Genomic DNA, 14949 nt, shown 5'->3' on the forward strand with positions numbered 1-14949 from the left:
TTGGTCCTGACGTCTCCGGCCACCCCCCTGGACAGGAGCTGAGACTGGGGACTGTACCGCCCTTGCCCCCTCCCTCTGCAACTGCGAACAACCCCACTCTCCTGCTCACCTGCAAGGGCGGTACAGTTCCCAGTCTCAGCTCCTGTACCGGAGACGTCAGGACCAACAGGAACCCGCTCCCCGATGGGCCGCTACGGTGACAAGTGGCAGTTCGCCCACAGCCCGAGCTGCGCCCCATCATCCGCAACCCGGGTTCCTCTGGAGTTGGAGCGGGGCTGGGCTGGAGTTGCTGTTGGATGTGGGTCTCTGGGATCTCCGTGCTTGCAGTGGGCCTGGTGGGCCTGGGGGTCGATGTTCCATTGGTCCTGACGTCTCCGGTGACTGGCATAGCTCTGCTGGCATCGCCGGCGTGAAGACAGTGCAAAGCCCCCGCGCCGGTGCAATGGGCGGGGAACTGGAGAGGGGAGGAAAGGGGTCACACACATGGCCGGGAAGCAGAGGGGTGTAGGTGGGGGTGGTGACAGATAGGGCCAACAATGAGTGGAGAAAGGCAGAAACACCGACGTGCAAAGGAGACCTACAACAGTGCATGATCTCTCTCGCGTTATGGCAGGTGACTATCGCTGGGAAACTGAAGGGAGCGACAATCTGCTGCTGCCTGCCCGCTGAGTTAAAGAGTTCCCACGGTAGACTCACGATACACTGAGGTAAACGCACGGGCCACTACGCTCTTAAATCGAGTTAAAATGTTTCAATTATTAACCACAAGAGTAAAAATTGACGCGTGGAAAATTTCAAACACGTTTGATTTTTTGCAAGAGTAGACAAGTTACACGAGAACCTGCCATTAGCGTCACGATGCACTACGTTGCGTCCACTAATGCCGTACGTTAATCGTACGTTGTTACCACGAGGTTTAACCCGGTTACTTCTTGTGTCAGCTCGTAACGTGAGCATGGCCTTTTATAGGCAGCAGGAGCTACTCGTGTCAGCACAGGTATCAATGGTCTGTATTTGGCTCTTCACAAAGCAACGGAAAGTGAGGTCCTGGTGATTGATTTACTGGGGATCCTGAGCTGAAAGGTCCTTTTTGAATACCCGTAAATGTCTTAATAACCTCCAGACGCCGACGTAGTTTTCCGTCAGCTGGTCGCGCTGGTGTCCCGGCGCTTCTGTGGACTCGCTCCCATTCTCCCTGGGCTCTGTCTCGGCATCTCCCCGAAGTTCAAACTCCTGGGCTGCCCCTGCGGGAGATGCTGTCTCTTCCACCTCGTCCCCTTTGATCAGTTCTTCCAAGTCGTCGTACTTGGCCTGCTGCCTGGTGTCGAAGTATTTGGCCGCGCAGTAGGTGACGGAGCCCACCGTGTTGACCACCACGCCGGCGATGAACAGGGAGGTGGGCTCCACCTCTTTGAAAGCCAGCATGCCCACCGTGATGGTTGCGACGCTCTTCACCACGCCGACGAAGCTGGTGGTGACGGCCGAGTTGATGTAGGTGCAGTGCAGGGTGGTGAAGTTCATCAGGCAGCCGAGCAGGATGCAAGAGGCGAAGGTGCAGCCGACCGCAGGATCCTGCCAGCCCGGGTACGACCAGATGTGGATGACATCCATGCTGGCGAAGCTGCATAGTAGCAGGATGGGCGAGGCGGTGACGGCGATGGTGTACTGGGCGGTCAGGGGCCCGTGGGCGTGCTCACCGCTAGTCTTCTGTATCACCACCAGGTAGGCAGCGTGAACCAGCACCGCCAACACCCCGGTCACGTAGCCAATGGGCTCTCCCGTGAGATCACCGGCCCCTAGGGGAAACGACAGGCTGGTGAGGGAAAAATATCTAATAGACTCCGGCCTTTGGGTAGGGAGGAACTGCAGGTGCTGCTTTAAACCGAAGACAAGACACAAAATACTGGAGTACCTCAGCGGGGCAGGCAGCATCTCTGGAGAAAGGGAATAGGGTCGAGACCCTTCTTCTGAAGATTGGGTTCCGACCAGAATTGTCACCTATTCCTTTACTTCTGAAGAAGGGTCTAGACTTGAAACGTCACGTATTCCTTCTCTCCAGAGATGCTGCCTGACCCGGTAAGTTACTACAGTATTTTGTGTCTATCCAACTTCTGGCCTTGGTTCCAACCCTCGACAGTCCCCCCTGTAACCTGCCACGTTGCTCCGCCCCTCTTCTCTCCCAGCCCACCCCCTACAATCAGTCTGAAGAAGGGTCCCCACCCGAAATGTCACCTATCCATGTTCACCAAAGATGCTGCCTGATCCGCTAGGTTATTCCAGCACCGCTCACAATAAATGTCACCGGCTGCATTTCAGCGCACTGGCGTCTCAGTACGGAACATGCATAGCGAGAATAGACACAAAATGCTGGAGTAGATCAGCGGTGCAGGCAGCATCTCTGGAGAAAAGGAATAGCTGACGTTTTGGGTCGGAACCCTTCTCTCTCCAGGGTCTGAAGAAGGGTTCCGACCCGAAACGTCGCGTATTCCTTTTCCCCAGAGAGAGATGCTGCCTGTCCCACTGAACTACTCCAGCATTCTGTGTCTATCTTCGGTGTAAAACAGCATCTGCAGTTGCTTCCCACACACGCATGGCGAGGAACGGCAGATGCTGGAATCTCAAGCGCATCACAGTGCAAGAGGAACTCAGCGGGTGGGGTTAGGCAGCATCTATGGAGGGTGTTGGTGTTCCCGATGTGTCGTCTGTCCATTTTCATCCACAGATCCTCCCGGACCCGCCGAGTTCCTTCAACACCTAATGTTTTGCGCAAGCACCAGTCGAACCAGTAACTGGGGCAGTGTTTAATTTATCTAAGCTTACTTTAGAGATATATCATGGAAATTAGCCCTTCGGTCCACCAAGTCCACATTGACCATGGATCGATCATCCGTTCATACTTGTTCCATGTTATTCCACTTTCTCACCCACTCCCAACACACCAGGGGCAATATACAGAGACCAATTAACCTACAAACTCACGCGTCTTTGAGATGTGAGAGGACCGGGAGGAAATCCACGCATTCACAGGGAGAACGTGCAAACTCCACACAGACAGCAGCCGAGATCAGGGTCGAGCCCGGGTTTCTGACGCCGTGAGCCCTACCAGCCGCACCACTATAATAATGATGGGCAAATGGATAAATGTATCTATATATAATGTCGATTTCTCTCCGTTTTAGTCCTGGATGTCTCTGGGAATGTGTTCATGCAACTAGAGGTGTTCTCCAAAGATGCTGCCTCGCCCGCTGAGTTACTCCAGCACTTTGTGGTTTTTTTTGTAAACCAGCATCTGCAGGTCATTGATTCTACCAGTTGAACTATTCGATCTAGTTGATAAGTCTGATTTATTTGATATGTTCCGTTATCCTGGAGCTATACAAGAATGTCTATCCAAAGTTTTGGCGCAACTCTCGCGATTGCAAATTAACCTTCTCTAACGCTCACTTTCATGAATAAACTGAACGACACGCGTCTTCTGCAAAGTCAACGGCGAGAGAATAGACACGGAATGCTGGAGTAACAGCGGGATAGGCAGCATCTCTGGCTAGAAGGAATGGGTGACGTTTCGGGTCGACACCCTTCAGGCTGAGGGAGACACAGAGATAAGGAAGTGCAAGAGATCAAAAGAGATGCAGACCAAGGAAAATGTAGAATAGACCACTGTTAGCTAGGAGAAAGTGGCAACAAACAACAGATATACCATGTAATCAGGTGACAGTCAGACCGGTCGGATAACTGGGAATGGGGAGGGATGGAGAGAGGGAAAGCAAGGGTTATTTGAAGTTGGAGAAGTCAATATTCATACAGCTAGGGTGTAAGCCAGGGAGGGTGGGGAGATTGCCACGGGGTTACTGACCTGCCAGCGCGGCTCCGCAGGTAGTGAGCAGGACCGCTGCACTGACGCCGATGGAGGGAACGCCATTCTTGAGAAGGCAAACTCCGATGATGAGAGTGACGAGGGGTAGGCAGCGCTTGAAGACAACGTACATGGGGAGGCTGAGTCCCCGGAGTGACCACAGTGTCAAGCAAGACTGCAGGGTGGAGAGCAGCGTGACGCTGGCGAAGACCTTGGCCAGGCTCAGGCTGAAAGGCGGCACATCTATCTTGCCCAGTCTTCTGAGGATCTCCAGGGTCAGGGCGGCCGTGCTGCTGGTCAGACACTGGACTAGAGTCAAAAAGATAAAATCGTACCGAGAAATCAGAATTTTCAGCAGAATGTTCAAAGATCCGGAAAACACTCCATGGGCAACAGCCACCGAGATCCCCAGAGTCCGGCCTTTACAGGGCGGCATGATGCTTCGGCTGTGAAACCAATTTGGAAAAGGGTCTCTCTCGGCAGTACTTTAGCCTTTGGGCACCGATCGCCACGGACACTGAGCTCTGGCACCGCCTACCTTCTCTCTGCCTCCATTCATTCAACTAAAGGCGGGGGCGGGAGGATTTACCGGACTGGGGTTGAAACTGAGCTGGGGTTGAACACTTTATTAATGACCGCCCATTCAAAAATGCTGCAAAGTCAAACGCAAACGATCCGGAGTGCTGACGCGTGGAAACCAGTTGCATGTGCACTTTTCCCCCATTTATTTAATTAAGTGAGTAGCATTTTTTTCCTCTGCATTTCGTTTCGTCGCTGTATGGTACGACTAGCGGTGAGTCACTGCCCAAGGGTCGCCTCCTGTCAACTAAATGCAGAAATCATTCACCACTCTTAAAACCCCCCGTCCATAAAAAAAATCGACGCAGAATTCGATGTTTGGTTGAAATAAAACATAGCTCTAAGTGCACAAGATGTCAGGCGCTGGTCAGAATCCAGCCTCTGACAACTGGTTAGCATAAATGATTATCTCACATTAGCTGAGTAGATTTTCTCCACGCGAAGGTAACACCCTGCGGGGCGTTAAACAGGGGTCTGAGCCACATAGACTGGAGGCGCGTTAGAGCAGATTCTCCTGCAATCGGACATTAGTGCCGCTTATTTCCATCAACTTCTGTATTTTGTAACAAAACGTTGAAGTAGTGTAAAGCGCTGTATGTTATAAACGTTCTCCCAAATGTGTGCATATATGTATAATTGATTTATAGAATGAATGGAGGATTTTGTATAAGCATCATGTAGAGAAATATGGAGGAAGGAACTGCAGATGCTGGTTTAGACACAAATGCTGGAGTAACTGACCCGCTGAGTTACTCCAGCATTTTGTGTCTACTATTATGCAGAGAAATCTACCCAACACAATATCTGACTTCGATCATTAGATGAAGGAAAAGCAAAAGTGAAATGTACACATTTAAGAATGATTTTGCACATGATTTGGAATCCAGAAATTACATTATTGGAGTCAAATATCCCTTTACTGAAATTGTTTTTTTTATTTTGGCGGTGACTATCTATCTCAGTTCCTTTAAGTGGGAGCCCATGTTACCACATTTGCTAACCTACCGTCGCAGCTTCTGGATGAACAGATAGAAGGGAAGATCTGCACTGCGAATTCAACAGCTCTCATTAGATTTCCACGTTGCTTCCTGACGTATGCGTTGGACATTAACGGAGTGGTGATGTTAATGGTCACTGCCTCTGCCGAGCTTTATTTCTTAGCATCATTAATCACCAAGGCAATTTGGCTAGTCTTGCCTCTGCTGATTTTTAAGGAAGGCTATCAAATTATTAGCATTGCGCACCCAGACTCCATGGCCGCATCTGGGTTCAAACCGCTTCAAACCACCTTCGCTTCTCCTGAGAAACTTTTCAAAATGCCACAATTTTCAAGCAAATTCCCAAATTTAACCCGAATATTTATTCTGTAACAACGGCTTGGTACTCATTTGTGGTCGTAGTACTTATTAGGGGCAGCCCTAAAACTAAAATTGTTTTGGTGCAGAAGATTATTTAACCCATAGAGTGCATGGTTGTTCCAAGGAGAAAATTTCTCAACCCTTTGAGTAAATCTCCATTGCATTTATCGGACCCTCACAAGCTTCCTGAAGTGCAGAAGACACTTATTGACTAGTACGGGTGTCAGGGGTTATGGGGAGAAGGCAGGAGAATGGGATTGAGAGGGAGAGATAAACCAGCCAAGATTGAATGGCAGAGTAGACTTGAAGGGCCGAATGGCCTAATTCTGCTCCTATAACTTATGAATTAATGAAGTTAAATTTGAAAGCAATATAGTAGTGTAGTTGTGATCTAATGTTGTTTATACAAATTCACCGATGCCTGGGTGAGGGTGTCTGATGTTTAAAGACCCAAAACACCCAATGACCCCAGGTTACATCACTGATGATGTGTTCAAGAGACGTATACATCAAGAGATGTCTTTTTTTATCAATCAGTGTGCTGGCTAAACCAGTGGCGTCCAGGAATAGACTGGTTGACAACCAAGAATAGGGTGGTGACGACTGGAGGGACAGTGAACAGCTCGGAAAGGGGGTGGCAGCCCAAACCGCATCCTCTGAGAGGAGGAGACCCAATCAATCTACAGATCAACTCATGAAAAAATATCCCCAGGGGTGCCTGGGGGGGGGGGGGGGGGGGGGGGGGGGGGGTTGGGATGAGCACCCCAACTTGATGGATCAAAGGTTAACGACTAATGGCAATGGACAACCGACTATGTGTATGAAATGCAGATATGGTAAGGTCTGCAAAAGCAGCCGAGGCCTGAAGATTCACCAGACCTGGATGAAGTGTTTGGAGGGACTGGGAGTGTCACATTGCACAGGTATTTTACCTGGAGAGACGCAGGAGGAGCCAGGCCCGGAAGCACCCCATAGAGCCTGAAGCCTCCAAGTGGCACAACTAGTCCCTCAGAACAGACCTCCAGAGAAGGTTGGAGTCAAATGGCCTCAGGCCTGCAAGACGGCAGTCTGGCATCAGTTCGACGAGGACGTCGACAAGGTGCTAGTAGCAACAGTGAAGGGAGGCGTGGACCGAAGGCTGCGGACGATGACGACAATCATCATCAGCCTAGCTGTGGAAAGGTTTGGAGCAGTGGAGAAGAAGCCGGCCAGAACACTTTTCACCATGAACCAACGAGCAACAAAGATCCACAAGATCTGACAGGAGCTGAAGTCCCTCAAGAAGCAAAGAGGCCAGCGAAGAGCAACGTCCCCCCCTTGGTTGAACTGCAAACCACTCTGAGGAAGAAGCTGATGACCCTCCGTAGAGCTGAGTGGCACCGAAGACGCCAGAAGGAAAGAGCCAGGAAGCGAGCATCCTTCATAGGAGTTTGGCTTGGTCTAAGGAGGAGATTGACCGGCACATCCAGACGACCTACAGTGACCCCATCAGGGAGCAGGAGCTGGGCCAGTGCAACATCCTGATAAAACCACCTCCACCCATCAAGGAGTTTGATAGTAGAGAGCCACTCCTAAAAGAGGTCCAGGATGTTGTGAAGAGAGCATGATTTGGCTCAGCCCCTGACCCAAGCAGAGTCCCCTACAGGGTCTACAAGAACTGCCCTTTGTTACTAAACGGCTGTGGAAGATCCTGAAAGTCATCTGGAGGAGAGGGAAAGTGGAGCAACAGTGGCAATTCGCTGAAGGAGCATGGATCTCAAAGGAAGATTCCAAGAAGATCGATCAGTTCAGGATCATCTCCTTGCTAAGCGTTGAAGGCAAGATCTTCTTCAGCATAGTGGCGAGGCGGCTGACCAACTTCCTCTCCAACAATGGCTACATCGACAGCTCAGTGCAAAAGGGAGGCTTATCTGGAGTGCCGGGGTGTCTAGAGCACACGGGAGTGGTGACCCAGCTCATCAGAGAAGCCAGTGAGAACAAGGGAGACCTGACAGTGCTCTGGCTTGACCTGGCCAACGCCTACGGCTCCATCCCGCACAAGCTGATCCAGACAGTCATGACCAAGCATCATGTGCCGGGCCAAGTGGCAGATCTCATCCTGGACTATTACAAGCAGTTCAGCATGAGAGTCTCATCAGGGTCAGTAACATCAGAGTGGCACAGACTGGAGGTTGGGATCATCACAGGCTGTACCATCTCTGTGATCCTTTTTGCCTTGGCGATGAACATGATCGTCAAGTCTGCTGAGCCAGAGTGCCGGGGCCCTCGGACCAAGTCAGGAGTGCGCCAACCACCAATCAGAGCCTTCATGGACGACCTGGCTGTCACCACTGAGTCAGTGCCAGGAGGTAGGTGGATTCTGCAGGGGTTGGATAAACTGATTGGATGGGCAAGGATGAGGTTTAAGCCAGGAAAATCAAGGTCACTGGTGCTGAAGAAAGGCAAAGTCATGGACAGGTTCCGCTTCAGCATCGAAGGGACACCAATCCCAACTGTCTCTGAAAGGCCAGTGAAGAGTCTTGGCAAGGTGTTTAACAGCAGCCTGAAGGATACAACATCTGTCCAGGCAACCTGTCAGGAGATGGAGAGTTGGTTGAAAGCAGTGGACCGGTCGGGGCTTCCCAGCAAGTTCAAGGCATGGATTTACCAGCATGGTATCCTGCCAAGGATACTCTGGCCACTGCTTGTCTACGAAGTCCCAATCTCCATCGTAGAGAGGTTGGAGAGGAATGTCAGCATCTTTCTCAGGAGGTGGCTGGGATTGCCCAGGAACCTTAGCAGCATCGCCCTTTACGGAAATAACACCAAGCTCCAGCTGCCCCTGAAGTCCCTGGAGGAGGAGTTTAAGGTGACTCGGGCCAGAGAGGTGATGCTGTACAGGGACTCCAGCGACCCCAAGGTGGCTCAGGCAGGGCTGGAGGAGAAAACTGGGAGGAAGTGGAGAGCCGGCGAAGCCGTGCTGCAAACAAGAGTCTCGGATACGCCAGAGTCCTGGTGGGAGCAGTGACTCGGGGAAGAGCGGGCCTGGGAATCTTCCCAACTCCCCAGTTTGACAAGGCCAAGGGGAAGGAGAGGCGCAGGCTGGTCCAGGAGGAAGTGAGGGCAGTGGTGGAGGAGGAGAGGTGTACCAGAGCAGTTAGATTGGGGCAGCAGGGGGCCTGGACAAGGTGGGAGCAGGCCATGGACCGAAAAGTCACATGGACTGAGCTCTGGCAGGCTGAACCACAGTGCATCAACTTCCTGGTTCAGTCAGTGGATGATGTCCTGCCCAGCCCATCGAACCTCTTCATTTGGGGCAAAGCGGAATCTCCAGATTGCCCGCAATGCTCAGGCAAGGGGGCGTTGGAACACATCCTGAGCTGCTGCCCAAAGACTCTTGGGCAGGGCCGGTACACATGGCGTCACGACCAGGTTCTTAAACCCCTTGCAGAAGCCATCAGCATGGGAATCAGCAGCTGCAGACGAGAACGGCCCACCACCCAGATGATCACCTTTGTGAAGGCCAGAGTGCAGCTGCCAAGAATCACAGCAGCCAGGAATCCGTCAGCAATCCTGGCGACTGCGCAGGACTGGCAGCTTTCCGTAGACCTGGTGAAACAGCTGACGTTCCCACAGCACATTGCCACGACCACCCTGAGGCCAGACATCCTCCTGGTCTCAGAGGCGACCAAAAACATCGTCTTGTTGGAACTGACAGTGCCGTGGGAGGACCGTCTGGAAGAGGCCCACGAGAGGAAGATGGCCAAGGCAAGGTGTATGCCCATCGAGGTTGGCTGCAGAGATCTTGCAGGGCCTTGAATGCATTCGGCATCAACGGAATGGAGAGAAGAGCCATCAAGAACACCACAGTGGCAGCGGAGAAAACCTCGAGATGGTTCTGGATCAGGAGAGGAGGTCCATGGGAAAGAGTGAATGCCACCTGAACACAAGCTGTGGTTTGATCAACCACGGCTGGGTCGCCTGGGTGAGGGTGTCTGATGTTGAAAGACATGAAACACCCAATGACCCCACGTTACATCACTGATGATGTGTTCAGGACCATCAAGAGATGTATTTTTTTTTAATCAATCTCACTTGTAGTCCATTTATTTTATTATTTTATTCTTATGGTCCATTTGTAGATGTCTATTTCTGAAATCTCGAATCCCATTTGATTTGCTAACTGTTATCTCAACATGTCCCATTTCCAAGGAAATGTGTATATAGGAGACACGGGAAACTGTAGATGCTGGAAACCTGAGCAAAACACAGTGCTGGAGTAACTCAATGGGTCAGACAGCATCTGGGGAGGGAATGGAAAATAGATGATTCAGTCTGGTATATACACACAATTCCTGCAAGTTCTTTAAAACTGTTCTATCTATATACTCTCATTTTGTTTCCTGCCAAAATGTTTCACTTCTGCAAACGGCCTGCTGTTGCTGTCAGCCTGTGTTATCTCGCAATAATCCAATACAACATTTCTATTGAGTTTTATTTCTTGATGCATGGTGCACATTGTCAAAGGCTAGACAAAGGCTACAATGCAACAGGATGGATTGGACGCTCTACTGGGGCAGCTCAGACAGGAATGAGACAACCTTTTGGCGAAGATACTATCTCACACTGGGAACACTCAATTAGCATCAGTGGAGAAACAGAATTAGTTACAGATCAATGATCCCTCGTTGGAACCTTTTCTAATGAATGATCGTCAAACAGAACTATCCCTCGGCATAGCTGCTGCTTGACCTGCTGGGGATGGTTCAGCATTATTCTGTTTTACAACAATTGTCTTTTCAGCTGGGTCATTACCTAGTTTCTAAAATGATAATACTATTCAAGTCCATGTCTTATTTAGTTTAGAACATAGAACATTACAGCACAAGAACAGGCCGATTCTAGCCTGTCCAAACCCTTAACAATCTATGTGCCGATTCAAAAGTCCCTTAAATGCCATTATTGTAGCTGCCTCCACAACCACCCCTAAAATCGCATTCCAGGGGCTCAGTGCCCTCTGTGTAAAAAAATGGCCCCGTTCAGCTCCTTTAAACTTTGCTCCTCTCACCTTAAAGCTATGCTCTCTAGTATTTGATTTTTACATTCAAGGAAAAAGGTTCTGACTGGCTACCCTATCTATGCCGCACAGAATTTTATATACTTCTATCAGGTCTCTCCACGACAATAGACAATAGGTGCAGGAGTAGACCAATTGGCCCTTCAAGCCAGCACCGCCATTCAATGTGATCATGGCAGATCATCCCCAATCAGTACCCCGTTCCTGCCTTCTCCCCATACCCCCTGACTCCGCTATTTTTAAGACCCCAATCTAGCTCTCTCTTGAAAGCATCCAGAGAACCCATCTCCACTGCCCTCAGAGGCAGAGAATTTCACAGACTCACCACTCTCTGTTAGAAAAAGTGTTTCCTCGTCTCCGTTCTAAATGGCTTACTCCTTATTCTTAAACTGTGGCCCCTGGTTCTGGACTCCCCCAACATCGGGAACATGTTTCCTGCCTCTAGCCTGTCCAAACCCTTAACAATCTTTCAATGAGATATCCTCTCATCCTTCTAAACTCCAGAGTGTACAAGCCCGGCTGCTCCATTCTCTCAGCATATGACAGTCCCGCCATCCTGGGAATTAACCTTGTAAACCTACGCTGCACTCCCTCAATAGCAAGAATGTCCTTCCTCAAATTAGGAACGACCTCCAGTGTTCCAGTGAAAACAACCCAAATCTGTCCAAATTTTTCCTGGAGCTAATACTCATTAATCTATGCAAAATTTTGGTAAACCTCCTCTGCACCCTTTCCAAAGCCTCCACATCCTATCCTTAATGGGGTGACCAGAACTGCACACAAGACTCCAAATCCAGCCTATTCAGTCCTATAAAGCTGCATCACTACTTCCTGACTCTTGTACTCAATGCCTTACTATAGACCTTCTTTACAACTCTATCTATTTGCACTTGCACTTTCAAGGAGTTATGCACTTGGACCCCAAGATCCCTCTGTACAACAATGCAGTTAAGGGTCATGCCATTTATTGCATCTTTTCCCTTTGCATTTGATCTCATTGAAGACCAGTATCCTGTGTGCAACACCTCACGTTCGGATTCAATCCATCTGCCATTTCTCCACCCATTTCTGTAGCTGATGTACATCCCGCTGCATACCTTGAAAGCCTTCCTCACAGTCCATGACCCTAGAAATATTAGTCATTTGCAAACTTACTAAACAACCCATCTACATTTGCATCCAAGTCATTAACAAATACCACAAAGAGCAGAGGTACTAGCACAGACCCCCACGGAACTTCAGTTAACAAACCGTCACTTTGAGGCATTCTTCAAGATGCAACATGTGTAAAACTCAAAAACGTTTATATTTAATATTTTGAAGTGTTATCTTTAATCAACAGGTGAGAGGGTGATAGTCGACGTTTGCTGTTACAATTGGATTTTAATTAGAGATATAGTGCCGAAACAGGCCCTTCGGCCCACCAAGTCCGTGCCGCTCAGCGATCCCTGCATATAAACACTATCCTCAGGACAATTTTTCCATTTCCAAAGACGTACATACCTGTACGTCTTTCAAGTGTGGGAGGACACCAAAGATCTCGGAGAAACCCCACATGGTCGCAGGGAGAACACACAAACTCCGTACAGACGCACCTGTGGTCGGGATCATACTCGGGTCTCCAGTGCTGCAAGCGCTGTAAGGCAGCAACTCTATCGCCGGTGCTGAGGACATCCGTGTTTGTAATATGTATGGATGACTGGAACGTGGGTGGCAAGGTCAGTAAATGTTTGGGTGACGCAAAGGTTGGCAGCATTGTTGATGGTCTTAGTGCTGCAGAGAAATATCAATGCGTTGGTGAAATGGGTTGAATATGGAAGATACAGTTTAATTGAATCAAATGTAAGATTACATATTTTGGGAGCACAATGAGGCTTGGACATGCACCATGACCAGTAAGGTCTTAGTGAAAAATTCAGAAGTGAGGGACCTTGGAGTGCAAGTCTATAGATCTGCGAAGAAGGCAACATGGATTGATAACGTGAATGGGAAGACAAACGGGATACTGGTCTTCATTGGTGGGGTCTACCCACAGGCAGGTCATGCTCCAACTTTATAAAATCTTGAGGTGGAGTATTGCATTTAGTTCTGGTCAATAAGGCACAGGAGGGGTGCTGGAGAGGGTGCAGAGGAGATTCATCAGCATGTTGCCTGGGATGGAGCACATCAATTATGAGGGGACGCAAGGGAAACCAGGTCTGTTCTTCCTGACTGCAGGAGGTTAAGAGAAGAGATGTAGAAAATTGCAAAGGGTATACACAGGCACGCTCCAAGAAACTTTTCCCCTAATCAGAGGTAGCTAAAATAGGGAACACAGGTTTAGTGGGGAGATATAGAGACCTTTCTTCACCATGACAGTAGCAAGTACCAATAATGCAATGTCTGAGAGAATGGTTGGAGCTGGATGCCAAGGTGGATAGTTCTGTCCTCCACCATGCACTGACATGAAACCTGCTGGAATCAAGTCTCCTTCTGCATCAAACTCCTCCAGAAACCACCCTCTATGGTCAGATCATCCTTCCATCAAGTTACAGCACAGTAGCGGAATCGAGAACCAGAGGAAATAGGTTTAAGGTGAGGGAGAAACAATTTAATAGGAACATTTTTCTATTAGGGGTAACCTTTACCACACATAGGATGGTGGGTGTATGGAACGAGCTGCCGGAGGAGGAAGTTGAGGCAGGTACTATCCAGGGCCAGATTTAGATGAAGAGTGGGTGTATTCCACATGAGGCCCCTCCCAATCCCTCACCCCCACGACGCGAGGAAGGTGGAAGAGTCCACCAGATTGACACAGATGTGCAGCCGAGCGTGGCCAATGAGATAAGGGCTGGAAAGCTGCGCTTTTTATATATTGGCAGTGCTAGTGTCGAGTTATCGGTTTAAAACACTATTATTCAGAAATTGAGGGCAAGGAGAATTACTGAGGTGTTGTTTAGAGACTACAGTGCGTTGTGACAGCATATGTCAGAAAGGCCTATGACAGCGTCAAAAATATTAAACACCAGGCCCGTACAAATCTTTTCAAAAAGGGGAGCGGCATGGCAGGATTACAAAAATGTTATGTGAAATAAGTGCACGCAGTGCATATCACAAGCGCAGACACTTGCGGCCCTGTAGCGGGCCCTGGAAGCTCTGGGGTTTTAGATGCTCCCTGGTGCATTTTTGCACCAAATTTATGGCCAATATTTCAGAAATAATTTTGGTTGAGTCAAAAGAGTAATGAGTGGATGGAATGGGATGATTGAGGTCATTGTTGTATACATTTTTTAAAATCAAGAATTGAAGCTGTCCTTGGTTTAATAATCAAGATGTACTGTAAAATGTTATGTAAAATGTTATAAAGGAGCATGCAAACATTGCAAATATAATACTGTAAGTTTTTGCAGTAAATAAAACCTTTTTTTAGAAAATGTTTCTTTGTTGATTTGATTGCCTGTTACTGTTCGACTGTGTTAGTGTATGCACATTAAAAATGATGCAAAATGAAAGTCGAAAGCTATGGAATACATATTTTTCAGTATTATCAAGGAAAAGAAAGCAGTTCCAATTGTTTGATATTATTCATATGGAGAGGAAATATAATTGCTCCAAAACCTACCTTAATTTTGCAATCTCACTAAAGATAATCCCCCTTTCCCTCTCGCCCTCCCCCTCTCTCTCTCCCCCCTTTGTCCCAACCCCCCCTTTTCCCCACTCACAACCCCCCCTCTCTTTCCCTCCCTCCCCCTCTCTCTCCCTCCCACGCAGAGAGGCTCCGACTCCGCGATGCAGACACAGCAGCCCGCCACCCAGCCCGGAGAAACGGGCACTCCCGCAACGCAACATACCACTACTTACCTGGAGTAGACACCTAGGATCTTTGGTAGACACGAGGCATCGAGGTGATTGTATGGAGTGCAAATGGAGATCTGAACCCGCCCGGGCCCACTGCGCACGCGCGGAGAGACAGCGTCAGGTGCGGATGGTCGCAATTTTTTCACCCACAACTTCCAGCGGGCCGGAACCAGAATTTCGGGTAATTTCCGTCAAAGTGGAAACGCTGATAGCGCTCCAATTATTTTTTTTCTCAGGATTTTTTTTACTCTGGGAACAAAACA

General features: G+C 49.1%; 1 protein-coding gene across 1 annotated transcript; it reads right to left on the reverse strand.

Annotated features, from left to right (window-relative positions):
• Positions 1-433: 433 nt before the first annotated feature.
• Positions 434-6478, reverse strand: slc35d3 (solute carrier family 35 member D3). The gene is made up of 2 exons (XM_055635925.1): positions 3857-6478; positions 434-1796 (listed from the first exon to the last, which is right to left on the reverse strand). Exons 1-2 carry the CDS (start codon positions 4290-4292, stop codon positions 1060-1062), a joined length of 1173 nt encoding a protein of 390 aa, XP_055491900.1. The 5' UTR covers positions 4293-6478; the 3' UTR covers positions 434-1059.
• Positions 6479-14949: the final 8471 nt, after the last annotated feature.

This window comes from Leucoraja erinacea, chromosome 5 (genome assembly GCF_028641065.1).
Source record: "Leucoraja erinacea ecotype New England chromosome 5, Leri_hhj_1, whole genome shotgun sequence".
NCBI lineage: Eukaryota > Metazoa > Chordata > Chondrichthyes > Rajiformes > Rajidae > Leucoraja > Leucoraja erinaceus.

Coding starts and splice junctions, on each gene's coding strand:
- slc35d3 (XM_055635925.1), bottom strand. CDS start 4,292: ATGCCGCCCTGTAAAGGCCGGACTCTGGGGATCTCGGTGGCTGTTGCC. Junction 1,797..3,856: donor CTGCGGAGCCGCGCTGGCAG/GTCAGTAACCCC, acceptor CGTTTCCCCTAG/GGGCCGGTGATCTCACGGGA.